The sequence below is a fragment of the Idiotropiscis lumnitzeri genome, chromosome 2, assembly GCF_059441095.1.
Source record: "Idiotropiscis lumnitzeri isolate Australia: NSW breed Sydney's pygmy pipehorse chromosome 2, RoL_Ilum_1.0, whole genome shotgun sequence".
In the NCBI taxonomy this organism is placed as follows: Eukaryota; Metazoa; Chordata; class Actinopteri; order Syngnathiformes; family Syngnathidae; genus Idiotropiscis; species Idiotropiscis lumnitzeri.
In genome coordinates this window covers 396,156-412,805 of record NC_142392.1, presented here as the reverse complement: position 1 = coordinate 412,805, position 16,650 = coordinate 396,156, and the positions used below count along the sequence as shown (strand labels likewise).

General features: G+C 48.8%; 4 protein-coding genes across 15 annotated transcripts; all 4 read left to right on the top strand.

Annotated features, from left to right (window-relative positions):
* The first annotated feature begins 648 nt into the window (after positions 1-648).
* On the top strand, positions 649-6,259 carry saxo6 (stabilizer of axonemal microtubules 6). 8 transcript variants are annotated; one of them, XM_088288952.1, is made up of 13 exons: positions 649-713; positions 810-876; positions 1,128-1,221; positions 1,299-1,648; positions 2,753-2,998; positions 3,083-3,192; positions 3,301-3,367; positions 4,125-4,342; positions 4,413-4,612; positions 4,864-4,910; positions 4,984-5,170; positions 5,238-5,300; positions 5,581-5,760. In XM_088288952.1, exons 2-13 carry the CDS (start codon positions 865-867, stop codon positions 5,688-5,690), a joined length of 1,704 nt encoding a protein of 567 aa, XP_088145078.1. In that variant the 5' UTR covers positions 649-713; positions 810-864; the 3' UTR covers positions 5,691-5,760. The 8 variants fall into 8 exon arrangements, 6 of the variants coding, with proteins under 6 accessions (XP_088145078.1, XP_088145079.1, XP_088145077.1 ...); XM_088288953.1 differs by having other exon boundaries at positions 652-876; positions 4,867-4,910; XM_088288951.1 differs by having other exon boundaries at positions 652-876.
* Positions 6,260-6,270: 11 nt separating this feature from the next.
* Positions 6,271-8,084, top strand: il22 (interleukin 22). Its single transcript, XM_088288962.1, has 5 exons — positions 6,271-6,886; positions 7,342-7,407; positions 7,476-7,625; positions 7,732-7,791; positions 7,873-8,084. Exons 1-5 carry the CDS (start codon positions 6,707-6,709, stop codon positions 7,963-7,965), a joined length of 549 nt encoding a protein of 182 aa, XP_088145088.1. The 5' UTR covers positions 6,271-6,706; the 3' UTR covers positions 7,966-8,084.
* Positions 8,085-9,021: 937 nt separating this feature from the next.
* LOC148341038 (uncharacterized) lies at positions 9,022-12,994 on the top strand. 4 transcript variants are annotated; one of them, XM_088288957.1, is made up of 6 exons: positions 9,022-9,195; positions 11,200-11,338; positions 11,564-11,712; positions 11,903-11,974; positions 12,047-12,280; positions 12,690-12,994. In XM_088288957.1, the coding sequence occupies exons 1-6, from the start codon at positions 9,034-9,036 to the stop codon at positions 12,801-12,803; spliced, it is 870 nt and encodes a 289-aa protein (XP_088145083.1). In that variant the 5' UTR covers positions 9,022-9,033; the 3' UTR covers positions 12,804-12,994. The 4 variants fall into 4 exon arrangements, with proteins under 4 accessions (XP_088145083.1, XP_088145085.1, XP_088145086.1 ...); XM_088288959.1 differs by lacking the exon at positions 9,022-9,195 and having other exon boundaries at positions 9,234-11,338; XM_088288960.1 differs by lacking the exon at positions 9,022-9,195 and having other exon boundaries at positions 9,234-11,338; positions 11,424-11,712.
* A 723-nt stretch (positions 12,995-13,717) lies between these two features.
* Positions 13,718-15,876, top strand: ifng1 (interferon gamma 1). Of its 2 annotated transcripts, none has more exons than XM_088288234.1 (4): positions 13,718-14,112; positions 14,198-14,266; positions 14,715-14,945; positions 15,639-15,876. In XM_088288234.1, exons 1-4 carry the CDS (start codon positions 13,993-13,995, stop codon positions 15,801-15,803), a joined length of 585 nt encoding a protein of 194 aa, XP_088144360.1. In that variant the 5' UTR covers positions 13,718-13,992; the 3' UTR covers positions 15,804-15,876. The 2 variants fall into 2 exon arrangements, with proteins under 2 accessions (XP_088144360.1, XP_088144358.1); XM_088288232.1 differs by having other exon boundaries at positions 14,195-14,266.
* Positions 15,877-16,650: the final 774 nt, after the last annotated feature.

Sequence of the window (16,650 nt, the reverse complement as noted above, 5' to 3'; positions counted from 1 at the left end):
AGTACTTGTGTCGGCATGCAATACAATGCTAAGCTTAGCGAAGCTAAGAAAAACATTGATGCACTTTCGTTCGTTGTTTCCTGCATGCACGTTGACGATGTTGACCAATGGAGCTCACAAAAGTGCTTTTGGTTTTCTTCTGCATCCTGTTGTGTTGCTTGCGTGGTTGCGCGTGTGCGTGTTTTACTGGGGTTCGGGGTGGGGTTGAAGCCAAATGTAAAGTCAAAACTTCACAAGCCTTAAATAAAAGTGGTGCCATTTTCTAACAGAAAGCTGACATTGTGACTCTGACTGTTTCACATGCATGTAAGTATACAACGACCACACACTACTGTACAACACAGCGTAAGTGTAGTATTCATCGAGTACAACAAAGTTGAAGGACACCAGCGCGAGACAGTTTGTGTGTCGTAATAAACAATGACGTAGTACACGAATTAAAGTTCTTCCAACCCAAAACAGATGGAGTACAAATAGAGAAGAAGAGATAAACACAAATGGACAACACACACTTCACGAATGGAGGACAAGACAGCTGCTGGACACTTTATTGTATTTGTACAACACACATTGGTGGCATTGTTGTTGTTTTGGGGCATTGTAGTTTTTCTTCAAAGCGGATTAAAAGCGCGTCTATTCCTGGAGTCTCTGCGCATGCGCGCATCCGTCTGCTGCCTTGGCAACGGCGACGGCGGCGTCTTTTTGCGGAGCAGGTTAGCTGTAGCCGTCAATTCGAGGCCGCCGCGACCGCTTCTTGTCTTGTCGTCTTTTTCATTCTAGTTACTTCTTTTCGTTTCCAACACGTCAAGCAACAACTTTTGGTTGCCGAGGTGACGGACGAGGCCACCGACACCCGGAAACGTCATGACGGTCACGGTAAGATTAGCTTAACTCGTTAGCATGTTAGCCGGCTCAGTTAAGACGAGTTAAGACAATGTAAGTGCTGAGTGTTGTTGTTTTTTTTAAATTGATGTTCGAGATGATTGGCAGCTCGCTATTTGCGTCCTTGCTGCGTCAAGAGCACGCACTGGTGGAAGTGACGTCACCGGCCGCGTTGCTGTTGTCTGTGATTTGGGCGACCAGTCTTCCTGCATGTCCGATGTTTTTTACTCGTTTTCGTTTGTCAGCGTGAACACGAAAGGTGTTCCGGACGTTCTCGGAGCGCTTCTAATTCTCCACAGCGAGGCATCTCATTGGCCGGACGCCGCTGTCATCACCAAGGTAAGCGCAGGATTGAAGACAATGCGTGTTTGATGATCTGTTTGTTTTTTCACCATTTTTCTTTTGTGTCCAAGTAGCTTGGAGCAGAGAAGACAACTCTGACCATGAGAACAGATCGCGTCCTGCTCGCCCGCGGGCTCACAGTGCAGCGCCCCCTGCAGGCCCAAACGCCCGCAAATTTGGACGTCAATCAGCTGAGGCTCGTGATGCTAATGATGCTGAACATCTTCCACCTGCTCGCAGCAAGCACGAGAACCGCACCCGCAAACGGAGCACAGGTCCTGCTGGGTCAGATCCTCCGGCAAGGCCCAGACGCCAAGAATCAGAACCACCATCTGAAAATTCACGAGCCAAGAAAGCAGAGGACCACCAAGAGTTGGTGAGGAACACGGCGGACGCGAGTTCTCCTCTCCTGAAAGCACAACAGGTGAGGCGCACTACACCACGTGACCACTTGCTAGGGCTACACGCAACATGTTCACTGGTCACGTGATCACTTGTGGCTCACGAAAGTCAACCTTTGTCTCGCCCTTGACGGCTTTTTGGCAACTATTTGGTGCTTGATATTATGATTGTGAATAATTAAGACAATTTCACATATACGTTGAATGGATTTATTTTTTTCGGTCAATCAATAACTGGTTAATTATGAGTGAATACATTCTAAGCAATACAAGGAAAAATCCGAATGAATTATTTTATGATTAAAACATAAGACCTTTCATATTAAGATCAGTCTGTTTATTGTATTAAATAACTGTTGAGTTGTAATTATAATTAATAAAAACAAGAATACATTTTTGTTCAAGTTTTTCTCTCATTTTCAATCCAATCATGTAAGTTGTAAATTATTGGTACTAAATACTATACTTTCTTAATCAGTGGTTCATTATTAATAAATTAATTTGAATCTTATAATAGGAATCAATAATGAATTGTTTTGTGAATCAAAGAAAAAAAGTTTGCATATACATCTGCAATAAATAATTGGCTAATTCTAATGACATTATTCGTAAATAACGTTAAAAGAACAAAATCATGTCACTATTTAAAAAAAAAAAACTTTTTAAAATGTCTGAAATGAAAGAAATTCACAAGTTTTTGTTCAATTGAATCCTAAATAATCCATCCATCCGTTATCTAAGCTGCTTCTCCTCAGGAGGGTGGCGGACATGTTGGCGCCGTCCGTCTTTGAGCAGTAGGCGGGGTCACACCCTCACTTGGTTGCCAGCCAACGGCAGGGCACACAAAGACAAACGACCACACGAGCTCACGATGACACTTGAGGACCATTTTGTGTTCAATCAACCTAACACGTGTGTGACTTGGAATGTGGGAGGCAACCGGAGAAAAGACACAAGATGCAAACTCCACGCACAAAGGAACTATTCTTTTATTTATTCATTATTTTTTATTTTATTTCAAGATGCACAAAAAAAATGAATTGTGTGTCTAATTCATTTCTTATTTGAAATCAACTATTTTCTAAAGCCATTTAATTGTTGTTGATTTGTCATCATTTGTGTTCTAGATGCTGCGCCCCTGCAGAAGAGAGGCCTCTCCCTTTCAAATGCAGACCGTTGCCACGGAAACCAATTCACACCCTGCTATCATGGAGACGCAGATGCCCACTGTTGCCGTGGAAACGCAGCGCCATCCCGTCACTATGGAAACTGAGTACCGCCGCAGCTTCCAGGGTGTGTCTCTACCTTGTGGCCCCCGCCTGCGGAAACATCTGGACCAACGGCAGAGTGTTCCGCTCTCGCACACGCGCGCCGTATGCTCTCACGCACGCACGCACAAATTGCCGGCGTTGTTGTTGACGACCATGATGATGATGTCGTTGCTTTCGTTTGATCAGCGGAAGCAGAAGACGTGGGAGGAGTCTGACAATATCTCCCACCCACAACATCCTGGCCCCGCCCACCAGAGGGAAGACACGGCCCCTCCGCAGGTTCGGCGACGACGCAGGTGTGTGCATGTTTGTGCGTGCGCACGTGTGTGTATTGTGTGAGCGTACATGATATCGGCGCGTGTGTTCCATAAACTATTAAACATTGATGCGTGTGTGTGTGACAGGAAGTTGACCGAATATCAAGCCAACTTTCCTTGCCCCTTACATGGAGCGGCAGGCGAGACCCCTCAGGTGAGTTGCGGTCACATGACTCCACAGCTAACCAGTTTAGCTAACTTGCTTAGCCTCATTTGATGAGCTGAGCTTGTGTGACTTGATGAGTCAGCACAAGAACTTCAAAAGTAGCGTGTGCGGAAACCACCAAACCGCAACAGTTCATTTCGGGGAAACTGCGCACTAATACACACACACACGCATGCAAAAAAAAACCCAGAGCTGTAACAAAGTGCTGCCTGTTTGCTCCATTCTGTAATAAATTAATAAATATGTAAATATTCTTCGGTTTTGGTTCTGATACACGCATACAACACACATAAAAGCATACCATACTTACACACACACACAGTGTGTGTGTGTGTGTGTGTGTGTGTAAGTGTGCGCGCCAGTGCGTACGTGTGTCACTGCCAGCGTGTGGCGGATGTGACCCAAATGAAGAAGAAGCGGTTCTGAGAAGTGAGTCAGCGCGTTGAAGGCTCCCAAAGAGTTTTGGTAAAAAGCAAGCGTGACCTCGGTGACCCCGATGCTGCACAGCAACAGGAAGTCAACACACATCATTTCTTGTCAAGACTATTTTGACGAGGCACACCTGCACACTGGAATATTCATCTCGTCACACATTTGCTGCTTGCGTCCTCTGTTTTCTTATTGCGCTTGCGTGTTTGAATGTCAGTAGAATTGTCTTGTGTGTACACGTCTTGTGTGTGTGTGTGTGTGTGTGCGTGGATGTGGGAAGCCTTGGCCGCCCTGTGAAGTGCGCCGTTTCGTGCAGGTGACACTGTTGCGGCAGAAGGCCTCGTGGTACCGGAGGCGGGCCTGGGGGACCAACTTCTCCAGGCAGCACCTCAGCCAGCTCGAGTCCCAACACAACTTCCTGTGGGAGCCCAGCAGCGACGGCCGGCGCTCGGCCCCGCCCCCGTCCCCGGATCCCGGCAGCCCCGCCTCAGGCAGCCGCGGTGCCGCTTACGTGGATGCTCTGGACCTCGCCAGGTGAGCCGTGACCTTCGGCACCACGTGACCTCATCGTCCCATCGGCGCTTCTGTCACTTTGTCTCGGCAGCTGCTCCACTTGCTCCTCTGGGCCGGCCAGCCTCGCCCGCAGCAGGCCAATGACTCCGCCTACAGGTTGCGAGACGGCCCAGGTGGCAAAAGACGAGGAGGACGAGGAGGACGGTGAACGTGCGGGCCGCTCGCCCACTCCGGAGATGGACAGCAGACGGCTTCTCAGGACGCATCTCGATGTCACCGCACCTGCCCGTGGTACGCGCGCACGCACCAACGTCCGTCAGAAGCGTTCACCAAACTCAACTTGAAAAAAACATTTTTGTTCATGGAATGAAAATGCAAACGCTTCCCACTCTGGGGTACTTTGCGACCTTTATTATTTGATTTTTAAATCGTGTACTTCACATTTCATATATTATATAAGTAATAAATACATGACTAATAAAAAAAACCCCAGAAAAATCCCAAATTCTTGATGAAAGCTAAACAAGTAGAATTGTTTCCAGCAGGGGGCGCCACCCTCGTGGGCGGGTTCAGCCCAGAAGCGTCTCAGGTGATTGATTTTTAATTTTCAATAAATTGACCGCTTGATGGAATAATTGGCGATCTGCTCTTTGCGTGCGCAGATGCCCGCCGCTCGTGTTTCCACGGCGCCGGGCAAGGCAAATGGCGTGCGAGCTCGTTGCCCCGCCCCCTTCCACCGGCTCGCCTCGGCTGCGAAGTGTCGCCCGACGGCGTCCGAGCCCGGCCCGGCCCCGCCCCCGATGCACGTCATCCGAGGACGCCTGAGGCACGCTGAATTCCAACACAACGGTGAGGCCCGTCAGTCAGTCGACGGATGGACGGATGGACGGGATGATTTTTGTGTGCGTGTGGTCAGGTGAGCTGGGTCTGAAGTTCCGGTCGCGTCCAAGTCCCGGGAGCAACTTTTGTCCTGATGAAGGTGATTCGCCTTCCTTTTGATCTTCTGCTCGCTTTCCACGCGTTTGCTTCTTTTTCTTTGTTTGGCCATACGAGTGCTTGTCGCCACAGAATTTGCTCCGGTAAATTCGTCGTGCAGGGAGCAGCACAATGTCCATTGAAGTCAAAAAAAAAAAAAAATAGGGGGCCACTTGGCGTCCTTGCACTCCATTTGGAGTGGCGATATGAAACTTGAGCCGGTGGTGTTGCCAAAAAGTTTGTCGTTTGTGACCAAGTGTGGCGTCCGCTCCTTTCCGGCCTAGATGAGCGTCTGTCGGTGATGTCGAGCCGCTCGCTGGCGTCGTGCTCGCTGGCGGCGGACGTGCTGGAGCGAGCCCGGAGGAGGCGGCGGCAATTCTGGGGGAGGAGCTGAGCCGTCGTCACGGAGACCAACCTCCAATCCGCCGCCACGAATAAACTCACTTGTCGTTCTTTCACGCTTATTTTGTCTTTCTTGTCTTTCATCGTTGTCCTTCGCTTTCCGCCATTGTTCACTTGAGCTTTTCTACGTTATTATTTTCAATTATTGCCACGAATCGTCATGATTGGAACTCGAAATGGTATCCATTTTTGTTGGTCTCTCTTTTTTATTTTGAGCCCAAACGATTTGCACGTGTACCTTCTTCGCGAAATGACGGAATGGTTTGCGCGGGAATTCTTCCTCCCTTAGATTTGAATTGCCGCTTTCGTTCGTATTTGCGCTTTCATTTCCAGCATTTGGCCAATTCTGAATTGCGTCTTTTCTCCAATTCAATCCTTCGCGAATTGTCATTGGTTGCACTCGGATCGTTTCGTCTTTGCCGACGCGCGTGCGGGTGAGGCCAACGTCCACTCCGTGACGTCACTCGCCGCTTGCCTCGGAAACTAACTTTGCTTTCTTGCGGCCAGCTGCGGATGTCGCTTCCTGTCCTGTGACGAGATGAAGTCAAAGTCCAGCGGGAGGTGCGTTGATTTAGGTTTTACGCTTCATGTCGTGTCGCATTTCTGTGATCACGGACAGTCGCGCGCGCGTGTCAATAAAATGGCTCGACAAACATTTCGCACGCAAACTGTCTCACTCCCAAACACGCACACGTCACAAACGGACTCGCTCGCACAAACACGCAAAACATCGCCGCACTGGCAACAAGGAAGTGATGTCACAAATGACGAGCAAACATTTGTCGTCATACTTTTTGACTGACACTTAATTTCCTCCAGGTGACAGGACACGCGTTGACCTCCGCGTGCGTACGTGCGCGCGCGTTGGGGTTTTTTGCTTGTCCTATTTTCTGGCGGGGGGGCGGAGGCTTTGCGTGTATAAAATGCGTGGCGTGCTCTCGGGTCACATCGTTAGCACGTTCACCCGTCACCTCGCCGGCTCTTTCTTTTATTTTCTTCATCTTCATCATGATGAAAGTCGTCGGCACCACGCCGCTTGTCTCCCTGCGCCATCTTGGCGCCGGCGTGCTGGCGCTGCTCCTGATTGGCTGCGTGCGGCGGGGGGAGGCGGGGCCCGTCTATCAGCCGCTCAGCAAAGTTCTGAGGAGTCCAATCACGTACCGGGCCGCAGAGGAAGTGGCGCTCCACGTAAGTCGTAACGCGAGGCCGCTTTTGTACGCAAGCCGCTCGTCGGCGCGCTGGAGCTTCTTTCGGCCGTCTTCGGAACCGGTCGCCGGCCGACTTGGGTCGCTCCATCCACCGAACACGTATGTTTTCGGAATGTGGGAGGAAACCAGAGTACCCGCAGAAAAGCCACGCAGGAGAACATGCAAACTGCGCGGCACCTCTGCGCTTTGTGTACAAAAAAAAAAAAAGAAAAGAAAGCACTTGGACTGAAAGCTTGCTCAGCAAATGTTGACTCCATTTCATCATCACAAATGAGTCGACTTTTCTAGATTTTTTATTCTGCGTTTTCCCTGTTGGCTTTGGTTTTCTGGCGCTGCAGTTTTGAAAATGGTCATCACCGTATTTTGTCATATTGGTTTGGAATTCCTGACTGAAACGTGTTCACGTGCCGGTTTGAATTTGTCGTCGCCGTTCAGGCTCAGCGCTCCGAGACGCAGGAGGAGTCCGCCATCAGGCTCAACGTTGAGGTCGTCGACGACGAGGTAGGCGACCGGTCAAGGCGTTTTAGCCGAGCTGAGCCGAGCTTCTCCTCTCCTTCCCTTCCCGAAAGGACCACGTGAGCGTCTGCTGCCTGCACGCCAACATCCTGGACTTCTACGTCAACAACGTCCTCAATCACCTTGACAACCAGCATCCCAGAATACACCAGCTGCACTCGGACCTCAGCAGAGCCAGCGACGACCTCAAAGAACGCGGATGTGTGAGTGGCGGCCACTGACGTCTTTCCTTTCCTTTCTCTCTTTATTTTTTTGGGGTTGTTTTTTTGTCCTTTGTTTGCGTATCGTTCACCTTTTGACCTTTTCCAGAATGTGACGCACTACCGAGACCACCAGCACGCCGTGCAGTTCCGCAACAAGCTGGCCAAGGTAAACTTCACGTCGTCCGTGCAAGTTCTGGAGCTGACGTCACAGTGGGACGGACTAAGTTTCCATTTTTGTCTTTTGTAGATGGAGAGTGGGCGTGGCCTGAACAAGGCGCTGTCCGAGGTGAACATTCTCTTCACGTATCTGCACGACAGCTGCGTGAGCGCCATCCTCTGATGAGCGCAAACAACGACGACGACTTTATTTATTGCCTTATTTAATCTTACTATTTATAAGGCTGTTACCATGGAGACACACGTGTTACAGTATTGAGATAATAAACAAATAAACTTTGCTTCTTTCAACAACAACAAAAAAACACTCCTGTCTTTTGTCAGCGAATCAGGAGCCGAGAACAGCCTAGCAGGCAGGTTGCCCCCTTAAGGGGCAGTCCACCGACACGTGCGTGCGTGCGTGCGTGCGTGCGTGCAACTACAAGCACACACACTTGAAGACTTGGCTTTTAATCCTCATGCAAATGAAAAGAAAGCTGAAGCGAATGCCAAAGCTAACGATAAAGCTGGTGCTAAATTACAGACACGATTGCTTGTCATAATGCTAATGAGAATGCTCACGCTAAGCTAATCTTAATGAAGCTCTTGTGTGTGGAGAGCAGGAGGCAAAACGTGTTAAAGGCCATCACGTCGTTCCCAATTGTCCTCTCGTGGATCGGAGCGCTGGCGCTTTCCGCCGTCATCTTTCTCGCCAATGTCCTGCTAGTTTTCTCTGCGTGCTGTAAATTGCTCATTTGAATCAGGTGTTACAGGCTCAGCCTGGGACAGCAAGGTGGCATGTGACGTGCATTGGGAGGCGGGAGGAAGGACCCGGATGTGTGCTTGCTTGTATGAGATGAGAGGATGAATGATCAAAAAAATAAACCCCGTTGTGCTAAGCGAAGTGATCGTCGTCTATGTTTCCCACGCTGGTTCCTGTCAGTTCGCCCTCACCACGGTTGGGAGCTGAAAAGGCTGACGCATATCTGATCCGGAAGGTAACACAGGTGTGACGCAGCAGAAAGTGAAGCGAAACAGGCAGGACGGCGGCCCTCGAGGACCGCAGCCGGACGTGCCTGGCGAAAGCTGTCGGATTGGTCGAAACTCAAGCGTTGGTGTCAAACTCCGGTCCTGGAGGGCCGCTTGCCTGCATGTTTTCCAACACACCTGATTCAAATGATCATCAGCGAGCTCTGAACAAGCCTGAGAAGTATCCTGCTCATTAGAATCAGGCGTGTGGCAGCGGGGAGAGATGGAAAACATGCAGGCAAGCGGCCCTCCAGGACCGAGTTTGACACCTGTACACAAAAGTGTTCCGTCATTGCGTCTTTCTACTTCTTTCCCATCCAAAACCAAAACGTTCGGCGCGAGCACATTTTTTTTCCAGTGCATATTATCGACTTCTTCCAGCTGTGAGTATTTTGTCCTAGTGTAGTTGCTGTACCTAGCGAATTTCTGCGCATGTGCCCCAGAAAGTGCTTCGCAAATGCAGGTGTGGAGCCTTTGCTGTCATTTGCCCGAGCACCAATTTTTACTTCACTGAAGTTTGAATCGCATTTTATTGAGCAAAATGCCGCCAGGTTTGATGCCGCACATCCAACACGATGACGTCACCCGCAATGTCGCAATTGTGCCATTTTTTTTTCTTTTGCGCGCTTGTAATCTTTGCTGCAACACTTCGTGCACTTCTGCTTCGTGTGCACTTGAGCGAGGCTGTGGTGATTGCAATCGGATTCATTTGGGAAATTCTGGTCGCGGGTCAGGCGAATTTCATGCGCGCGCAACATCGCCCTCTGCTGGTCACTAGCTTCAATGAATGAAATAACGGATGGTTTTTGACAAACGGATTGGTCGCTACACGAAGACAAAAAACTTTTGTTTTTCCGTTTTAATTTCCATAGGTCAGTTTTTGCTGACGTTTATTTTGTGAGAAATGCCATTTAGTTTCATGACCATTTCAGGTGAGGTGCAAAGGCGGGATCACTTCTACTTGATGCCGCTGCTGCTGCTTTAACGATCGCAAATAACACACGCGCACGCGCACGCACGCTTCAGGCCCCACCGCAAACCGCCGTTTGAAACTGGCGCGACATAACGTTGATGTCGCCGACATTTGGACTCCTACGCTCATCGAACGGAAAAAAAATCATTTTGAATTGCACACCTCCCAAAAAAAGTCATTTGCATTGAAGTAATCGTTGAGTTGAAGTTGATGTCATTATTTCGGTCTTGAAATTAATTTCTGTTCAATTATGATTTATTTTTTTCATCTTGTCAACCAAGAAGGAAGAAATAATAATAAGTTAGAAACCTGTCAGTAAAAGAAACTTTTGTCCTATTGTCCGACTGATTGAAGCTGCTCGGCTTCGTTCTCAAAGGCGGAGAACATTTCTTTTAAGCTGCAGAAACAAAAAAAAAATAATAATAATAATTCTTGGCTCTGTTTGCTTCCATCATATCCATTTCACATTCTAACATAATTTGGGCAAAAAAAAACAAAGCCGTTTGTTTCGCTTCAAGGGTGAGCTTGGCGCGTGGCTTCGTTTTCAATCCAAAATATCTTCAAACGACTCCTTTTATTGTCCTTTGTAATAAAATCTCAGCGAAGGGCAGCGTCGTTGTGTGGCGACTAACTTTGCGTTAAAAGAGTGAAAAAGGCCTCCGGCATTCGCGTGAACTGCAAATCAAGCCCGTTATTTTGTTGGATAGAAACGTCAGAGTTGTGTTCTACTTTGAGGTCATGAAAGTTGAAATAAAAGTATTTCAAACAAAGTCTTCAGGTTAGACGACGGCAGGGTCACCCTTGGTAAAAATAACATTTAAATTAAAATTTGTTATTTCCGAAGTGCGTGTCAAACCTTTTGCGTTCATTTGGATGGGACGAGTAGCGCTCAGTTTCGAGAAGGTTGGCGGGCCGTGCGCTAGAGTGTGTGCGTGCACGTGCGCGTGTGTCACTGTCATTCTTGTAACGTTGATGGCCTACTGAGAGCAACGAGGTGATGGAAGTGGAACAAAGCAAAACATGAAAGTGTGAAGAAAAACAAGCGATTCGTGACGACTTTTTCGGACTTTCCGTGGAAACAAAGTTGCCGTTTCAGCCACCGAAAGTGGTTCAGCTGTCCGCATGGCGGCCTCCTTCGCCTTTAGCATGTCGCAGCGACATACGCGTTCACAACTAACCAACTCGTAGCTTCGCCTTTAGCTTGACTTGTTCCACGAATAAATATAAGTGCGCACATGACTCAGACAGAAAGCAGAATTTCGCCTGTCCTTGGTCCACATCCACGTGTCAACATGTCCGTACACATGAACTTGCATACGCAAACATATGGCCGCACACGCACACACATGTGCATGCGTACATATAAAAATGCACAACACTGTCTCAGAGTGTTTTTTTTTTCCCCTTTTCGTGGGTCCTGGCGAGCTTGACCAAACTTTTGGAACCGCTCGCACTCAACGAGCAACCAAGCGTGCGCACGTCATCTTGGGCTTGCGGCTTCTACGAAAACCGCCGACAACCACGGTAACCCGGGAGTGTCCTCACCAAGATGGAGGTGAGTGGAAATGCCTTCAAGGAAGGCCCTTCGTGTGTGCGTGTTTGTGCGCACGCGCGTGTTTCTGAGCAATGGCATGCTTCAGAGGAAGATTCTGGTGTTTGCTGCCGAGTGGCCACAGACCACAATGAAGCAAAAGGCGCATATAAAAGATGCGAGCGGCGCAAAGCAAAGAACCTGAAAAAGCGTCGCCGTGTCTCAGCATTCGTCACGCTCGTCTCACAGCACGCGTCTCTCGTCTTTGGTCCGTCATGTCGCCGCCGCCGAGCCGCTTTTGTCTGCTGGTCCTGCTGGGCGCGCTGCTGGTCCGGGCCCGTCACATGGACCCGCATCCCGAACTCAGGACGATCCTGGAGGACATCTCCAAAGATGTGGTGAGCTGCCGGCGTCCCGCACGAATCGTCCTGAGAGCCACGTGACTCGTCGCGTCTCACAATTTCGGCGCGTTCACGTTGTTTGGGTCCGCATGCGAACGCGGGTTTCAGTTTGTTTCGGGTGCTCCGGCACCAAGATCGGAATCCGGAGTGTGTTGCAATGTGTTGGTGTGACGTGCGTGTGTTGCAGGATCTGAAAAGTGTCAACGTCAGCACTCGTCCTCCGTTCAACGGCGTCATCAGGAGCATCAACGCGTGTCAGGTAGGACATTTCAGATTGACGGGAACCCGAGGCCCCCGGGTGGCGCCGACGCCTTTGGTGCGCTCCCCGCAGAACCGAGAGGAGGTGAGGATGGTGAAGGCCGCCTCGCACGTGTACACGCGCCTCTTGGAGAGCATCCTGCGCAACGCCACCCTGCTGAAGGCCGTGCCCGACCACGCCAGGCGGGAGCGGCTCAGGCGCAACGTCGTCCACCTGACAAACAAGATGCGCCACCTCAACGCCAACCTCGCGGCTCAACATTGCCCCGACACCAAAAATGTCCTCCATCAGCTCGAGCAGCTCGAGGTGAGTGCCAACCGGCAAATTCTTGCTTCCGATTTTGAAATCATTGCAAATGGAATGCACTGCTTCCTGAGCTCATTAAAAGGAACAATAATGCATGTACACATTTTAATGGTTAAAATATATCATTTAAAAAAAAGAAATGATCTAATTTAAAGGTCAAATCAATATAATTTGACAAATGGGTAATCCAAAAATACGACAAAATCAGAGCTATAAAATGAATTGCTTCCAAAAATATAATTATATATATTAAAATTTTTTGATTCATTTTATGCTAAAAACTAATTAAATAGGAACGTATGACGCACAATCCATTTAAAAAAAAAAATGAGCCTATCAGAAAAGAAATTGTCCTCTTTTTTTTCCTTTCCAATTCAAGGCTTTTTTTTTTTTCTTTTGTCTCATGCAGGTGGACGACATAACGTTCCAAAAGAGGGCGCTCTCTCAGTTCCTGGAGGTTTACAACATGGCAACTGTGATTGGTGCTCGTGCTTTGGCCCCACCCACCAAGGCCTCTCCGTGAATGTTTTTCAGCTGTTTTTTGGAATCCTTCTAATTTATTCATTTATTTAATTCCCTCCTGTACTTTAATTTATTCTCACTAGCGGAAAGAGCAGAAACATTTTAGATCGGTTCTCTCGTCATCGTTTTATTTATTAAATTTTTTTTGTTTTCATTGAAATCCTCGTAATAAAAGCATTCGTCCAAAGTGAACGTGTTAATGTGTCCCTGAAGTTTCCTCGAAAGTGACCAACTTCCCTTCTTTGCATATTTCTCCATTTCTGGCACTTTCTCTTTGACTCAGCGATGTCGTCATGCGCACTTTCACCTTGGAGGAGTTTCCCCTTCCCAGCCAAGGACTTCTTGTATCTTCCGTCTACTTTATTTGAAATGAAGTTTCAGGTCAAAATCATCTTGGAAGCCTGGAAAAAAAATGAGATGGAGACATCAAAGGAACTCCGATCCTCCTTTTGAAGCACACGCGAACTAAAATCACTCAGCAAGATGGCCGCCGGCGTAGAGGCAGCGTTGCGGGTCGGGGTCATTTTCTGGCGGCCGTGGTTTAGCTTAGCGATTAGCCGGCATGCTAAGCTTCATGTGGACTGTTGATGAGCAAAGCGTCAGAAATGAAAGCGGAACCCATCCGTCGCAGTGACATTGAAAGGGAACGTCCGCAAAGTCCCCAATGTCCTTTGAATGCCGTCGGCGTCGGCATTCGCTCCATGAAAAAGGCAACGGAAGATGGCGAGAGGCCACGCGCCGTCCACTTTCTTTTCAGATGTTGCGTGTTAGCGATAGCATGCTGAGCAACATTTTCCACTTTGCGTTGCCATTAGCGTGGAGACTCCAAATTCGAGAGAAGTTCTTCTAAAGCTCCTCGCTTCCTTTTTCTTTCAAGTCCAACACGCACACACCTGCGTGCGCATCTGTTGTGCATTGCGTGTGGTTGCGGGTGTGCGCGTGTGGGAGACCCCTCCACCTTGTCCTTCTGTGAACTTTGCTGATTTAAAGGAAATTGTCAACCACATTTTCACACTTAAATCGTCCCCATGCTCGCGTCTCATCTTTTAAATGCGAGACGTCGCCGGCAAGTCGGCACTTCTTCACTTCGCCGTCGCTACCGACACCGAGTCGAGGCCCGGCTCGGCAAGCGCGTTTGGATCGCGCGCACGTTCGAGAGTTGACTTGAGTTGAGTTAAGTTAAGTTGAGGATGGTTGCCATGGTGAAGGCGATGCTTGGAGTGTGCGTGTACTTGTGCTTGTGTCAAGTTCGGGCGTCTCACGTGCCCCCAAAGATGAACCGAACCGTTCAGAACCTACTGCAGCGTTATGTGAGTACACGAGCGCACGCACCAACGTGCTCGTCGGACTCCTCTTTTGATCGTGCGGCTGCGGGTGTGTTTGTGTTTGCAGAAGATTTCGCCCAAAGAACGTTTTAACGGCCAACCCGTCTTTTCCAGAGAACTCCTGAGCACCAAGATGAAGGTAAAAACAGATGCTTAGCTTAGCTTAGCTTAGCTTAGCTTAGCATCGCTTAGCATCGCGTGGCGGCTAGCGTGACAAAGCGAAAAAGTGCCACGGACATTTCTTGCTGCTTCTGTCGCGCAAATGAGTTGATTTGTCACGTCGCGGCTGCGCCTGCTGATGAGTTGGTATCGCGGTCGCTGCGAACATGTTCTGGTTTTTGTCTTGTCGGCGATTGTGAAGTCGTCACGAACAAACGCTGCTGACTCGTCTTGCCGCTCGGTTGACGTTGCGCAATAGCGTGGAAGTGTCGCTCATTTGTCTTTATTTGAACATGAGCCGAACATTTCTGCACACTAATCAAAGTCACGTTGCTTTTAGTGATTCCGATGAATTGCAATCGCAGTCGGGCAGAAATCGAGGCCCCTTTTTTTTTTTTTTTCCCAGCCGTGACTTTTGCGTGTTTCAGGCCAAGGACATGCTGATATCGGCGGTGCTGCGGACGTACGAGGAGCTTTTGGGGGACATGTTGAAGCGACTGCCCGCACCCACATCGGGCACCACCTCCGCACCCGAAGCCAGCGGCGACGCCCGAGTCGGGCTCGACTACCTGCTGAGGCGCGTGCGGGATCTGAGGAAGTACCGATTTCAGGAGCAGGACAAACTTCTCGACGGCTTACGCAAGCTCCGCCATGTTCAGGTACAAAGCCGCCCTTTTTTAAAAAGATGGTTTCATGATTCGAATGAACTCGTGTGACATAGATTACAAAAAAAACATTTTTCAACCTTAGCTACATAATTGTGGAATTCATAAGCACATTTGCACATTATTGATCTTATTATCCGGACGGATTTTTAATCATTGGTGAAGTATTTTGGCCGATTCGCGCGTGCGCCCCACAGTGCAGAGGTCGCGGGTTCGAATCCGGCCGATCTTCCTGCGTTGCGTTTGCACGTCGTCGCCGTTCCCGCTTTGGTTGCCTCCCACATTCGGAAAATGCGCTTGGACACACAAAATTGTCCTGAGGTGTGAGCGTCAGTTTAACTTTGTGTGCCCTGCGACAGGCCGGCAACCAGTTCAGGTGTGCCCCGCGATGACGACGACAGGCTCCGGGCCCATACTTCTTAAGAATGAATTCAAACTATATTCCTAACAATGAAATAAATAATAAAATATTCATATGACACTATTGATTACCTTTTTAAAATACGTCATTGAGCATTTTGAAGTAATTCGAACAACGGTCAATTTTTCCCCGAGCTGAGCCGTTTTAGAAGTCAAAAGTTGCCCTTGAGCCCAAACAAAAGCACATGTGACCTTTGATCTTCTTCTCCTCTGCTGTGATGTAACTCTGTCCCGCTCGCTTCTGCACAAACGCCCCGCCCCCTAAAGACGGACAACCCGGTGGTGCAGAGCAAAGCATTGTGGGAGCTGCCCTGGCTGTACGACGAGGCCAGCTCATTGGCCGACAGCGACCGCGCGGGAAAGTCGCGCCGCAGGCGACACACACACACACACGCACACACACGCACGCTGAGCTCAACCAATCACATTTGACTTTATTTATGACGACACTCACACGCACACGCACGCATACAACGCACCTGGATATTTATGATGCTATTTAAGAGTTATTGGTGATTATTTATGAGGTATTTATTGATTGGCACGTAATAAAGATGCTGCAATTCTATTGGCTGCTGCCGTCTTTTCTTTGACCGCATCCCAAATAAAAAAAAAACCGAAAGTAAGCAAGGTTGAGGGGAATCACGCACTCGCACTTCTCCGAAGAGCAACAACAAAACTTCCACGGCATTTTGCGTGAGGCGTCGGCTTCCTCGACTTACCAGAAGAAGCTTTGCAGGAAGTCGCATCAAAGTCGGCGCGCTCGGGTCTGAAGAACAAGTGATGAGCACGCCACAAAAAAAAAAAAAATCTGAATACTGTGCAAGACAAAAAGGCGTAATTTCGTTCAAGCAACATGATAAAAGAAAAAATGAATTGATGTCAAACGTGAAGCCTTGACAAGTTCATGCCTGGAGAAGATTTTACAAAGCAAGCGAAATGCCGACACAAAACGTTTGCTTAGCTGTGCTTCAAAAGACGGCGTTAAGTTTTACTTTTAGATCTACTGAAGAGGGGGAATGTTTTGTCAAGAAAAGTCCACAAAAGAAACCAAAAAAAAATACTTTAACCGCAGCTGTGTATTGTTGTGGGTACAGGGGGCTTGTTGTGTGTGCGTGTGCGTGTGCGCGCGCGCAGCACAGTGGTGGGGCGGCTGCACCCACGATAAAGGAACATATGACAACATGGAGAAAGAAACTAAGAGTTAATGTTCACCTTTGTCATTATGTGTGCGTGTGCGTGTGTTTCAGTGTGAGTCAGCAGGAAAAGGAAACAACTT

Bases quoted from the DNA above. Each gene is read 5' to 3' on its own strand.
- saxo6 (XM_088288952.1), top strand. The intron at 3,193-3,300 runs GTGTGTGCATGT...TGTGTGTGACAG, and splicing joins CAGGTTCGGCGACGACGCAG to GAAGTTGACCGAATATCAAG. The intron at 5,171-5,237 runs GTGAGGCCCGTC...GCGTGTGGTCAG, and splicing joins CGCTGAATTCCAACACAACG to GTGAGCTGGGTCTGAAGTTC.
- il22 (XM_088288962.1), top strand. From the start codon at position 6,707: ATGATGAAAGTCGTCGGCACCACGCCGCTTGTCTCCCTGCGCCATCTT. The intron at 6,887-7,341 runs GTAAGTCGTAAC...GTCGCCGTTCAG, and splicing joins CAGAGGAAGTGGCGCTCCAC to GCTCAGCGCTCCGAGACGCA. The intron at 7,408-7,475 runs GTAGGCGACCGG...CCTTCCCGAAAG, and splicing joins TTGAGGTCGTCGACGACGAG to GACCACGTGAGCGTCTGCTG.
- LOC148341038 (XM_088288957.1), top strand. From the start codon at position 9,034: ATGGAAAACATGCAGGCAAGCGGCCCTCCAGGACCGAGTTTGACACCT. The intron at 11,339-11,563 runs GTGAGTGGAAAT...CTCGTCTCACAG, and splicing joins GTGTCCTCACCAAGATGGAG to CACGCGTCTCTCGTCTTTGG. The intron at 11,975-12,046 runs GTAGGACATTTC...CGCTCCCCGCAG, and splicing joins GGAGCATCAACGCGTGTCAG to AACCGAGAGGAGGTGAGGAT.
- ifng1 (XM_088288232.1), top strand. From the start codon at position 13,993: ATGGTTGCCATGGTGAAGGCGATGCTTGGAGTGTGCGTGTACTTGTGC. The intron at 14,113-14,194 runs GTGAGTACACGA...TTGTGTTTGCAG, and splicing joins AGAACCTACTGCAGCGTTAT to AAGATTTCGCCCAAAGAACG. The intron at 14,267-14,714 runs GTAAAAACAGAT...TGCGTGTTTCAG, and splicing joins TCCTGAGCACCAAGATGAAG to GCCAAGGACATGCTGATATC.